Here is an 11,884-nt window from a genome sequence, read left to right on the forward strand (position 1 = left end):
CTCCAACATCGTGTATAATATATTTTAGGGCATGGAGCCTGGATATGGAGACATCATGGGGGGGGAGGGTTAATGTAACCTTGAGCCTCGTTAGGTCATGTGGAAGCTTAGATAGAGACCAACACCAAACAGAAATTGAATAATAGTCAACAGAAGTTGAGCAACATTACATGAATTGATAAAAATACAGTGGAACCTCTCTTAGAGGACACCTCTCTATTAAGGATACCCTCTCTATTAAGGACACTAGTTTTGGCCCCAAACTGGTTGTTTCCAATCAAATTTATCTCTAATGAGGACACCTCTCTCAAAGACGGCAATAGTCAGCCCTGAGGGTCTACTGTAGTCCTTCAACAAATACAGAATAGAAAATTTGGACATCCCTCTATACGTTGAATGGTTTATCATCCACCACTGAATCCACATCTCTCAGATGACCGCAATCACTTGAGTTTACATTGTTTATCACCAGTATGAATCTATATCAGATTCCTCGGATGATCACTCACATTCACCTGAGTTTCCATTGAATGGTTTATCACCAGTATGAATCCTGGCTTACAGAAGCCCAAGGCTTGGAACACGCCCCCCCCCCAACACGCCCCCGCCCCCCTGCGGACCCCCTTCACAAATCCTACAGGGGGCCATCTTAAACATGTTCAAGTATAAACCAAGTCCACATGTGCGCATTCGTATTTCCCGCGTATAGACATTCATGAACTAATGGTGGCGTCACCTACCTGTTATTACTAGAAGAACTTCGAAATCCCTCTGCAATGTGTTAATCGAGGATGTAACAAATCGCGTTTCGATCAGCTGTCAGTTTCCACGTGTGTTGTGGGAGATTTCGCTGCGATTTTCTGCAACATTCAAAGTAAAAAATTGATCAATAAAGGTAAATAACATACTTTGACAGTTGCTTTGCATTTTTATATAAGCACCATTTTTCAGATGAGTTACTTTGTCAACACTTTAGTGGTAGCATTTGTTTCAATTCGGCAATCAAAGTTAGGTGATGTTTCTGGCTGAACGGTACAGTCGTGTAAGGATGTTTGTCTTGCACACACTATGCAGTTCCGTACATTATGTACATGCATAAATGAATAAATTTTTCATTTCAGTTTGCCTGACTGTGGATTTTGTCCCCATTCTGCTGGGCCAGAGTATTCACCATGCCACGGGCGAAGCCGAAGAAGGAGAAATTACAAGGTATCTTATTGTCAATATTGACATAAATTCAGGACTGTTCCAAATTTCACAGTTCTCATCCTTCCATCTGTAGACTAGTGTTCAAGGACTTAAGTAGAAAGTGTAAAATAGAGTAGAAAGTGTAAAATTGTGGGAATACTTAAGTGCTTTTGATGGAAATGAAAGGGCTGACAAAACAGGAAAGGATGATGATGTTTTATTTCTTAATATCTTTTTAAATCAGTCTTGTTTTGACTTAAAATGTTTTCTAGATCTGAGGTGTTCATCTTGTTTATTTTCAGAGACAGTACCTGAGGTGAAGCCGGTTTCAAGAACAGGAAATATTGCGAATGAGCAAGCTACTGCCATTGTGGAGAAACAACAGCAGAAATACACAAGTCGAAGGACAGGGAAGAAATTTGAGGAACCTGAAGGTGTTGTAGAAAGTGTTGTCATCGATGAGGAAATTAGCTTCAGAAGAGCGAGCCTTGGAGTTTACGGGTTTAGTGAGGAGATAGAACGGAATAGTCCTGAAACGGTGGTGGAGAAGGAAACAAGTGCTGAGCCAGATGTTGCAAAGGTAGTTGGTGCAAAAGCGAGGGGTAGGTCGGTTAGGAAAAGCAGAAAGAAAGGACTGGAGGATTTGGAGGTTGGTGATGGAGGGGTGACGAGGTCAACAGGTGCTAAAAAGATGAAAAAGGATGTGACTATGGTTCAGAATGACATTGATAATGAGGAAAACGTAGAAGTTGATGAGATTGAAAAGTGTATTGTGAAGTCAGGGTCCAATACGAATAAACTATCCAGGATTGGAAATCTCAGGGCAAAGGTTAAAAAAAGTGCTCTGGGCCAGAATTTCTTTGAGGTTGATGCAGAATGTGATATTGAAGACTCGGAGGGTGTTGGAAAAGAGGGTACGACCAATGGAAATGTCTGTGTTTCTCCAGACATTGATCAAGCTTGTGAACCAAGTGCAGCCAGTCATTCTCAGAAAACTGGACAAGGAGTGAAGGATGTTTGGGAGAGTATCGTAAAAACCACTCGCAAGGACCCTCGCGCTCAGAAACTCAGTTATAAAAAGATAAAGATTGATCAAAAAGGCAGTAAAAACACTGGCACAGGCTCACAACCGGGGGAGTCAGGCAAGTCTCTCGCATCTCCTCTGAGTCTGAGTGAGGACACTAATGGACTCTTCACTGGCATCCGAACGTACAGTAGAAAGAACTTGTCTGAGTGGAAGAAGAACAGTACTGGCAATGATGAAAGTGTGGAAGAAATATTAAGTCTACAGGGCCAAAATTTGACAGAATCTAACAAAGCAGAAGAATCTGAGGTTGGTGATGTTGTTGAGAAAACTTCAGAGGAGGTTGTGGGTAAACAAGGTGTTAAATCAAGAAGAAAGGGTGGTCCTAAGTCGAAGGAAGTTGTAGATCATAATGACATTGACGGCCTTGGGAATCTAGCGGTTGTGAGAGAAGCTGCTGTTTGCAACTCTGACATAATCGAAAATAGTGATGAGTTGGCAAAGATTGTAGATGGTCCTGAAGTTGAAACATTGTCCCCCAAAGTGCGCAAGACTGCCAGGAAGGGCGCAAACGCAAGAAAAAACACAAGAAAGATTGATGCAGAACCGGAAGATGAAAATGAAAACCAAGTGGAAGCTGTTGAATCTCTGGATCCAGATCTGAAAGAATCTTCATCTCATTCAGGTGAGACATCTAGAAAAGGTGTTAAAGGAAGTATGGCTGGTACTCTTAAAAAGGAGTCTGCAGAAGCGACTGAGACTGAGGGTAAACAGAGTGGGCCCACGAGAAAAAGTGGTAGGCTTAGGAAGACTGGTAGAAAGGCTGAAACTAAACCTGAGGTGTGTTTAGACCAAGTGGATGACTCTTCTGAGGGAGCTCAGATAGAAGGTCGTCCAAAGCATCTGAGTGAAGCCATGAAGAAAAATGGTAGATCAAATAAAGCTGTTTGCAAGGCAGAGATTGAACTGAAGGACACCCCATCAGTAGACAATGCATCCATTGACAAAATGGATGGTGAGGAGTCGTGCGAGGTTGTCAAGACGGAGAGTCTGCATCTGCATCTGCAGACCACGAAGAAAAGTGGTAGAATGAAGAGGACCAGCAAAACGGTGGAAGCAGAACAAAGCGAGGCTCCCCCAATAGAGGATGCATGCTTGGACAAGATGGACATTGAGGAGTCTGCGGGAGGAACAGTGTCTGAGGATAAACATCAGAGTGATGCCACGAGGAAAGGTGGTAGATCTAGAAAGACTGGTAGAAAGGCTGCAACTAGCCTAGAAGACACCCCATCGGTTCAAGCTGTAGATGAAATGAATGTGCAAGAGTTGGTGAAGGCAGCAGAGACTGAGAGCTCTCTTTCTCTTGGGATTGAGAACACAAGGGAGGGTGGTAGATCCAGGAAGGGCGGGAAAAAGCCAGAAACCAAATTGAAAATTGTACAACCGATAGATGATGCTTGCATGGACGGAATGGATGTTCAGAAGGCAGCAGCCACAGAAGAGGTAACAGTGATAAAGATGCCTCATCCGAATGGAGTTGATGCCAAAAGCGAGAGTGGTAATCCAGTCACAAGTAATGGTTGTGGAGAGGTTGTTGCAGGACTAGTGGATTATCTGGAATCTGCTGATAAAATGCTTGAGAAAGTTGATTTATCATTGACTGTTGAGACATCAATTTCGTCTGGGAAGAGTGGCCCTTGCCGAAAGAGTGATGGTACAGTTGATGCTGAACCCAAAGTTACTGTACATGAAGACTCTAAGGAGAAGGATGATACTTTTGAAAGACTTGCTGAAGACGAATGGATTGCAGAGGTTGGTGCACTGCCTGCATTGTCAGCAGAAGCAGCTGGTCCTGACAATTCTTCTCCTTGTGAACCAATGACTGAAGATAAGAGTGGCTGCTCTGAAGAGAATGATCAAGATGACAGTAAGTTAGGAGATCTAGATGATACCCTGCCACTCAGAGTGCCAGTTCCTGATAATCTAAATGATGATGATGGTATTCCGGAGTCTAGTGCAGTAGTTCTTAAGAGAAGTTGTGCAAATGGTGAGGGCAATGAGGAAGAGAGTGGTCAACCTAGAAGGAAAACTGCTAAAAAGACAAACACAGATTCAGACAGTACTAAAGTAATGAAGGATGCCTCACCCAGGGTGGAAGAACAGACTGCAGAAATGGATACGGTGGTGTCTGAGGTGAAGACTGGTCAATCTGATTGTGCAGAGACTGCTGAAAAAAGTGGAAGGTCCAGAAGAAAGGGTAAAAATGCTGCCAGAGAAATTGTGGATGCCCCACCGGTTAAGAACGACCAAGAGAGGTCAGAGTGGAAAAGTACCCCAGCTGATTCTGCAGGTATCACGAGGAAAGGTGTAAGATCCACAAGGAAAGGTAGAAAGACAGACAAGGAAATTGAGGATGGTTGTCTCGAGCCGGTGGATGAGAGAGCAGAAATAGGTTCACATGAACCAGAGGTGAAAAGCAGTCCAACTGATAGCCCTGAGAACAAAAGCAAAGATGCTGAATCAAGACGGAATGAAAGAAAGTGTGATGGAGAAGTAGAAGCCACCCCACTGGTATCGGAGGAACTGGGTGAGGTGAATGTTTCTCAACAACCAGATAAGGAAAGTAAAGAGAATACAATATCTATGGAAAATGCTTCACCCACACTTGAGGAACAGATGGAAGGAATGGCTATGCAAGTTTCAGAGGTGGCGGTGGCTGTGATGAACTGTGGTCCTTCAGCGGATGAAAGGATTGTGAGAAAGAGTGGAAGACGTGGAAAAAAGGGAAAAAAGACTGACAATTTGAAAGATGCTGACAACGTTCCAGGTGAACAGATGGAAAGTATGGATACAGAGTCAGTTGAGCAAGCTATTACTGTACAAACTGAAGTGACTGCTGCAGTGACGGCAACTGGGGAAACGGGCGGTAGGTCCAGAAAGAGTACTAGACAATCTGCTAAGAAACCAGTGACAAACAATAATCAAGAGGTGGGTGACCTGAAAAGTAATGCATCGGATGAGATTATTGACAAGGTGGAAGATGCTGTGAGCGGACAAGGTGAAGAAATTGAACCCACTATTGGCCAAGAGATGGCTGTGGAAGCTGAAGTGGATTGTACCCCATTGACTGGTAAAGAGAGTGTGAAAAAGAGTGGTCGAGTAAGGAAGAAACCAAAGAAGAATCTTGAAGAACAAGCTGATGTGGTTACTTCACCACTTAAGGAATTAGACGAGCAGGAAAAAGCTTTGGCGAAAAGTTGTCCTCCTGGAGAAGAAGTAAGAAGAAGTGGTAGATCAAGAAAGAATGATGAAAAGGTGAAAGAAATTGTTGAAGAGAGATCACAAGTACGGGATGAACATGATAAAGAAGCATGTCACCAAGAGACAGTAGATGTGGTCGCATCGGAAACGACTCCACCAAAGAGTGATGAGGATGTCCAGAGGAGTCGTAGAACAAGAAAAAATGGTGGTGAAGCCAAATATGCATTGCCTGGTGAGGCAAAAATGGAGGATCAGGACAAGACTGCTGGCGTTGATGCTGACCAGATCCAGAAGATACGAAAGAGTGGTCGATCGAGGAAGAAAGATGGCAAACAGGAGGGTTTATCAGTGCCAGCTGACTTAGTTGAGAACCCAAAAGAAGGGAAAGATATCCAAGAGGCTGCTGAAGTTGATCAGTCTGAAGTCATTGCAGTAGGAAGAGGTAAAAGATTGCAGAAAAACAGTGTTGAAGCCAAGGAAAAGACGAATGGCATTGAAACTCCTGAGGTTCTGGAGACCGATGTGAAGGGCCCTCTGGAGGCTGCCGAAATAGAAATCGCGAAGTCTCTCTGCCAAGTTGTTGATGATAACAATAATGAGACTTTGAAGCATGTGGCCATGGATGTTGTGGAAACGGTTGAAAAAGCTGTGCAGGAGGACATACATTGTGTTGATAGTAAACGAAAAGGACGAAAAAACATCAGACGGCAAGATCTTAAGGAGCAGAGTCAACTGGCAAGTGCAGCAGATGACTTGTCACTGGGTGTTGAGAAAATGGTGGCTGTAACTGCACAGAGCACAGTTAGTAACAGTGGCTTTTGCAATGACATCCAGACAATAAAAAAGAGTAGCCGGTCAAGGAAGAAAGGTGGAAAGGCAGCCAGAGAACCACCTAGATCTGAGCTTCCCATCATTGATGAAACAGAAAGGACAATGTCTGCTGGAGATGCAGAGGAAGATGGCAGAACAGGTGTTGCATCAGATGCTTCTGAAGTTGGACTTCGTGAAGTCGTGCCTGGTAAACAGGATTTCCCTCAAGACCAAGTACCATCATTAGTTGAAAATCTCACATCGGATTTGAACAAACGTGAAAGTGTTGCTTTAGAAGCTGAATGTCAAATACAAAATGTCCAGGGTGGTACAATAGAGGACCAATGTCAGCCAGCAGAGGTCAAGTCATCAGGTATTCAAAGCAAGTCTGAAGTATTGCACTTGCAGGGGCCACCAGTTGTTCAAAGCTCAAATCTGGTCACCAAGGTTTCATCAGCAGGAGTTGCAACTTATTTCCCAACAATAGTGAACATATCATCATGTGATCTCCAAACTCCCTTGTCTGATGTTCACAGTGTTACTGAAGGTGTTACTGAAGTTAAACTGCCTGACGTTCCAAGTGAAGAGGCAGTAAAGCTTCGGCATGAAGGGCCAGTTGCCTCACCATTTATGATGGCACGGAAACAACACATCAAGACGCAGCCAATCACACCTCTAGTTCAAGTACCAATTCTGACTATAAAGAACGAACCTATCACCCCAGTCATCCCTATCGGAATTAACGTCATGGGTACTGTTCAAAATGTCAAGAAAGAACCTATTACTCCAAGTTTTCCTGCCCAGCAACAAAGTGTTTTCAGTGCAGGAGAAAATCTCAAGAAGGAAGCCATACTCCCAAATGTTGCTGCCCAGCAGCTGAGACAAGAACTATTTTCTTCTGATCATGTTTGTGACAAAGAGGTGGAAGGATTGAATGATGTCGGACTTGCATTGCATGGCAACGGGAAGAGGCGATTGATGTCTGAAGATGACATGTCACCTGCTGAGTCTTTGAAAGAGTATCAAAGTGGCTTCTGGGACGTTGTCGATGGTAACAGTGAACGAGTCGAAAGCTCGACTTTGGATGTGACTGTTGATGAGTTGGATTTGAATGGGAATAATGTTACTGATCTTAAAGATGCAGTGGAAGTAGAAGCTGATGTCCATGCTGAAGTTGATGGGACTACTGCTACGGTTGTGCCTCCTAGTGATGGGTTGGACAGTTCGAAGAGTTGTGATAGGTTAAGGAAAGTCATTGGGTCGATGGCGACAACAGATCGTGACGCCGTTGATGAGATCATGGAGGAAGACCTTCCAGTTCAAGCTGGTGGGAGGAAACGTGGTGGCAATCGTGGCAAGGCGACAAAAAGAAAACCTAATGAAGAGGAAGTGAAGGAGGTCCGGAAGTCCAAGCGTAATAAGAAGTTTGAAGAGGAGGATGCAGAGCCTGGTGGAAGTGGCTCAATTGAGGCAAAGCCAACAAGATGTTACAAGATTGGTCCCAGTCGGAAGGAGGATATGTACGTTGGAGCCCATGTTTCAATATCTGGTAAGTGTCTGTAAGTTTTGTCTAGCTTCACTACTTAAGTCTTGATGGTTATGGTTGATGATTCTGAGTTCAAACCTCAGAGACAGGGTCATTTCAGCCTTAACTCCCTGCCACCTGAACCTTGTCACAGAAGTCAATGAGACCAAATTTATAATCATTGTATACATCCAATTTTGGCACTTTTGTTTTCTCAGATCAGGTATCCAATTCCAAGTTGTAAATTACCAATCAATTAATTTTCAGGTGGTCTCCACAAAGCAGTTGCAAATGCTGTTGAAGTTGGTGCTCGGTCGTTTGGGTTATTTCTACGAAGTCAAAGGCAGTGGTCCGTGAAACCAATCCTGGATGAAACCGCACAGAAATTCAGGAAGGCTTGCAAGGTATTACTGCACGTTTCCCCTTGGCTTTGAATACCCTTGAAATGCATCAGATTGGTTGTGAGGGCTTTTCCTTGTAATGCAAGGTCATTGAGCTAACGGAAATGAGAATGCTTCAACAAACAGTGTCCCTGATGTTGTGACACCAGGTCATTGAGCTCGCCATAGAATATTCTCATTAAAGAGCCAAATGATCTTTGATTGGCGACTTTCTATTCAGATATAGGATTATTCAACGGATTCTGTTCCAGGACCATCATTTCCCGCCTCATTTGATCCTTCCTCATGGCTCCTACCTCATGAACCTCGGATCACCCAAACCAGATCTCCTGCAGAAGAGTCGAGATCTCCTGGTTGAAGAACTCTCAAGGTGTGAACAGTTGGGACTGGAGCTCTTCAACTTTCACCCAGGTAAAAGCTCAAGTTTTAAAGTGAACACATACCATACTCATGAGGCTATTCTGTCAAGCACCAAATATTTGAAGGTGGTTTTTTTTGCGACAGATTCTGTGTAATGGCTAAATTCTAAAATGCAGTCCAAATCAGAATGTTTATTTCAGGATCCACAGTTGGTGAGACAAGTGTTGAGGATAGCATCTTAAAGATAGCTGAGAGCATCGATTGGGCTCATTCTAAAACAAAGTACTGCAAAACAGGTAGGTTTTCTCGTAAACCTCTTTTTCTTGGATTTATAAATGAAATGTCTCAGTGGTGTGATATTCGTTCTGCCATTTCAAAAAAAGAGATAAATTCACCTTGGTCTACAGAGCTAAAAAATGTTGTAATGTTGTCATGATAAATGCTCAGATTTTCTTCTCCTATTGGATAATACCGTCTTGAATGGAGAGGTATCCAGATTCAAGAAGTCAAAATGAAGGCAGATGACCGAATCAAGTTGATTAAAAACCTAAGATGTCCACTATGTGAGAATCCAACAGCCTTTGTAGTTCTTATTTTTAAGTTGTATTGTTTTCTCCTTTCACTGCAGTTATTGAAAATATGAGTTGTCAGGGCCACACAATTGGGGGCAAGTTTTGTGAACTTCGGGCCATCATAGACTTGGTGAAAGACAAGAGTCGCATTGGTGTCTGTCTTGATACATGCCACGCAATGGCTGCAGGTTAGTATATAAATCCTCTCCATGTATAATCAGGAGGTCGTATGTTCGACCCTGGATTGGATGAGTTGGAATGTATCATCTCTGTGTCCTTGAGCAAGCCACTTAACCCAACTTGTTTTCCTACTCAAAAGTGAATAGGATAATACAGAAGTTGCCCACTGTGCTGTCGTTCTTTGGCTGATTAATCTTTATTCTCAACCGAACTGTAATGAGTCCCTCTTCATTCTTATTGCAGGATATGACCTCGGCACAGAGAAGGGTTTCAACCGAATGATGGATGACTTCACATCCATAGTTGGACTTGATTATCTTGTTGGTGTTCATCTTAATGACTCTAGGGGTAAGTATGTTTATAATCTTTGGACATTTTGGGGCAGAAGTGCTGAGTTGTGAGAGACATTTAACCAAGTTATCTGGTGTTGTGGCTTGTGTTGGGACAGAACTGTCACTACATGTCTCACAGAGGCACCACTGTTCAAGGAGCTCCACATGCAGTGCGTACTTAACAACACAAAGTGGTGACAAGACTGAAGTTCAGACTACAACCCTGAATTAGGGACTGAGTACTACATCGCGCTCCCAAGTACACAATTATATTCCAACATTCCTTTATCATTCGACAACTCCAAACTTGGCTTTAGTATTTCAAGCTCTTGGGTGTGTAGATCATTTGACCATCATGTTTTGCAGTAAATTCAATGTTACCAAGGAGCTCAAGACTAATGGAGGTCATACAGTACATGTATGTGTTGGTAAGAGAACCAGTCTCAAGTTCTGTTGGAAATTTCTCGTTTACAGGTGAAGCTGGCTGCCATAAAGACCGTCATGAAAACATAGGGCAGGGACAAATCGGTCGTGCGGGTTTCAGACGGATAATGAATGACGCACGATTTCATAACCTTCCAATGATATTGGAGACGCCAGCTGACATCGATGACGTGATCGAAATTGAACTTCTCTATATGATGTGCAAAAACAATTGAGGGAATGTGGTTGTTGGTTTTGCAAAGGAAAGTTCTGTGATTTAAAAACTTAAAATCTCTTTTAGACGATTAAATACTTCAGGCAGCATTGACAGTCCTGGTGTGCACAAACATGGCATTGATGTAGTGAAGTGTAGTGAACGATTGAATCTGAAGAATGGGATATATTTTGTGTTCGATGGCAGTGTTCTATGTCAAGTAATCCCTTTGAATCCTTGGGTACTGATTGATTGTATGTCGCCCACCTATCCGGTCTAGCGGATACTTGATAACTTGAGTATTACATGCGTTTTATGAGTTTTCCATTGCATCGTGCAATGCATTCATAAAGCGGCTCCATTGAGTACTGATTGTAAAGTGTAAAACGAAATCAAGTTAGAAATGTTTATGCATTATTCTCATCAACTCAAAAATGCAACAGGGAAATGTTGTCCCTGTTATTGTTCTATGCATCTGCCCCCAGTACATGTAAGTTGTCAGGTTACAGAATAAGTGGGACTTTCAAAGCTCTTCAGTTCTCGAGTTTCTAGGTATGCGCTGCTATTTTGTAAAACTCAGGTTATCGAATGTAGGCTAGACCTGCTTATTTCTGTAAATTTGTAACAAGATGATGTAATTGATTTGTTGTTTTTCACTCAATCTCTTTATGTCCATCCTCCCACAGAAGGCCTTTGTATCGTTCCTTCAATACACTCAATCAATTCCCTGCTGACATTGGCCTGATTTGGTGAGAAAACTTGACCATGACATCAAATTTGCGTCGCCCCACTTCCATGTCTCCAAATAGGCTGCAGACTAGTGTAGTGTATGTGACGGACTCAGATTGGGCCGTCACTTACTGACTGCCACCAGCTCTTGTGTGAGATCCAATTTAGCAGAGCTTTGTGTGAATGTATTTTACAAATGATCCAAATACCTGATACGTATGGGAGGATGCTTATATCGCACACATGGATACTTGTTGTAAATCTTTGGTAATCAAAAGAGTGTCATAACTTTTTCTGCTCTTTTACCTTATATAATCGCATTTTTGGATAGGCAGTTTATTTATAGCCAAGTTATAGCATTTATTGGAACGTTTGGGTTGCAATAGCCCCAGTTTTCATTTAAAGCACACGTTATATTTTTCTTTCCTGTAAGTTTGGCTTTGTCAAGGAATTTGGCTGTAGTTTTGTATGTTAGTTTGATGTTGGAGTGAAATTTCTTTTTACTTTGGAATGGACAGTGATCTTGATGGGTTGGGGGGAAGGAGATGATGTTGACTTTTCGCTCAATTGATCCTCCTTGGGAGGTCAAAAGATGTTGCATTTGGATCTAGATCTGCCAAAACTCCATGTCGCAGTGATTCTGCTTCACTTACTAATCTCATTCCATTGCACAGTTTTTCATGCGGGTGGTGTTGTTCTCACCTTGTAAATTGCATTTAATTTTAAAGGAAATAATCAGTCTATTTTGTATACATGACATTTATTACTTTGTTTCGTTTTGTTTATAGAATTCAGAAATAAAAAGTGCCAATATATTTTCAAATTGTGTCTTCTGTTGTAAACTGTGTTTGGCTTATCAGTTGTT

General features: G+C 42.5%; 1 protein-coding gene across 1 annotated transcript; it reads left to right on the top strand.

Annotated features, from left to right (window-relative positions):
• The first annotated feature begins 806 nt into the window (after positions 1 to 806).
• Positions 807 to 11,821, top strand: LOC135486211 (uncharacterized). The gene is made up of 9 exons (XM_064768871.1): positions 807 to 895; positions 1,122 to 1,209; positions 1,491 to 7,832; positions 8,076 to 8,212; positions 8,461 to 8,620; positions 8,770 to 8,865; positions 9,198 to 9,329; positions 9,565 to 9,669; positions 10,128 to 11,821. The coding sequence occupies exons 2-9, from the start codon at positions 1,173 to 1,175 to the stop codon at positions 10,310 to 10,312; spliced, it is 7,194 nt and encodes a 2,397-aa protein (XP_064624941.1). The 5' UTR covers positions 807 to 895; positions 1,122 to 1,172; the 3' UTR covers positions 10,313 to 11,821.
• The last annotated feature ends 63 nt before the right edge of the window (positions 11,822 to 11,884 follow it).

The sequence above is a fragment of the Lineus longissimus genome, chromosome 1, assembly GCF_910592395.1.
Source record: "Lineus longissimus chromosome 1, tnLinLong1.2, whole genome shotgun sequence".
Taxonomy (NCBI): domain Eukaryota; kingdom Metazoa; phylum Nemertea; class Pilidiophora; order Heteronemertea; family Lineidae; genus Lineus; species Lineus longissimus.

What these genes read in the sequence shown, in the direction of transcription:
- LOC135486211 (XM_064768871.1), top strand. Translation starts at nt 1,173, where the DNA reads ATGCCACGGGCGAAGCCGAAGAAGGAGAAATTACAAG. An exon ending in AGCCCATGTTTCAATATCTG is followed by an intron (nt 7,833 to 8,075) that starts GTAAGTGTCTGT and finishes ATTAATTTTCAG; the next exon opens with GTGGTCTCCACAAAGCAGTT. An exon ending in ATGCCACGCAATGGCTGCAG is followed by an intron (nt 9,330 to 9,564) that starts GTTAGTATATAA and finishes TTCTTATTGCAG; the next exon opens with GATATGACCTCGGCACAGAG.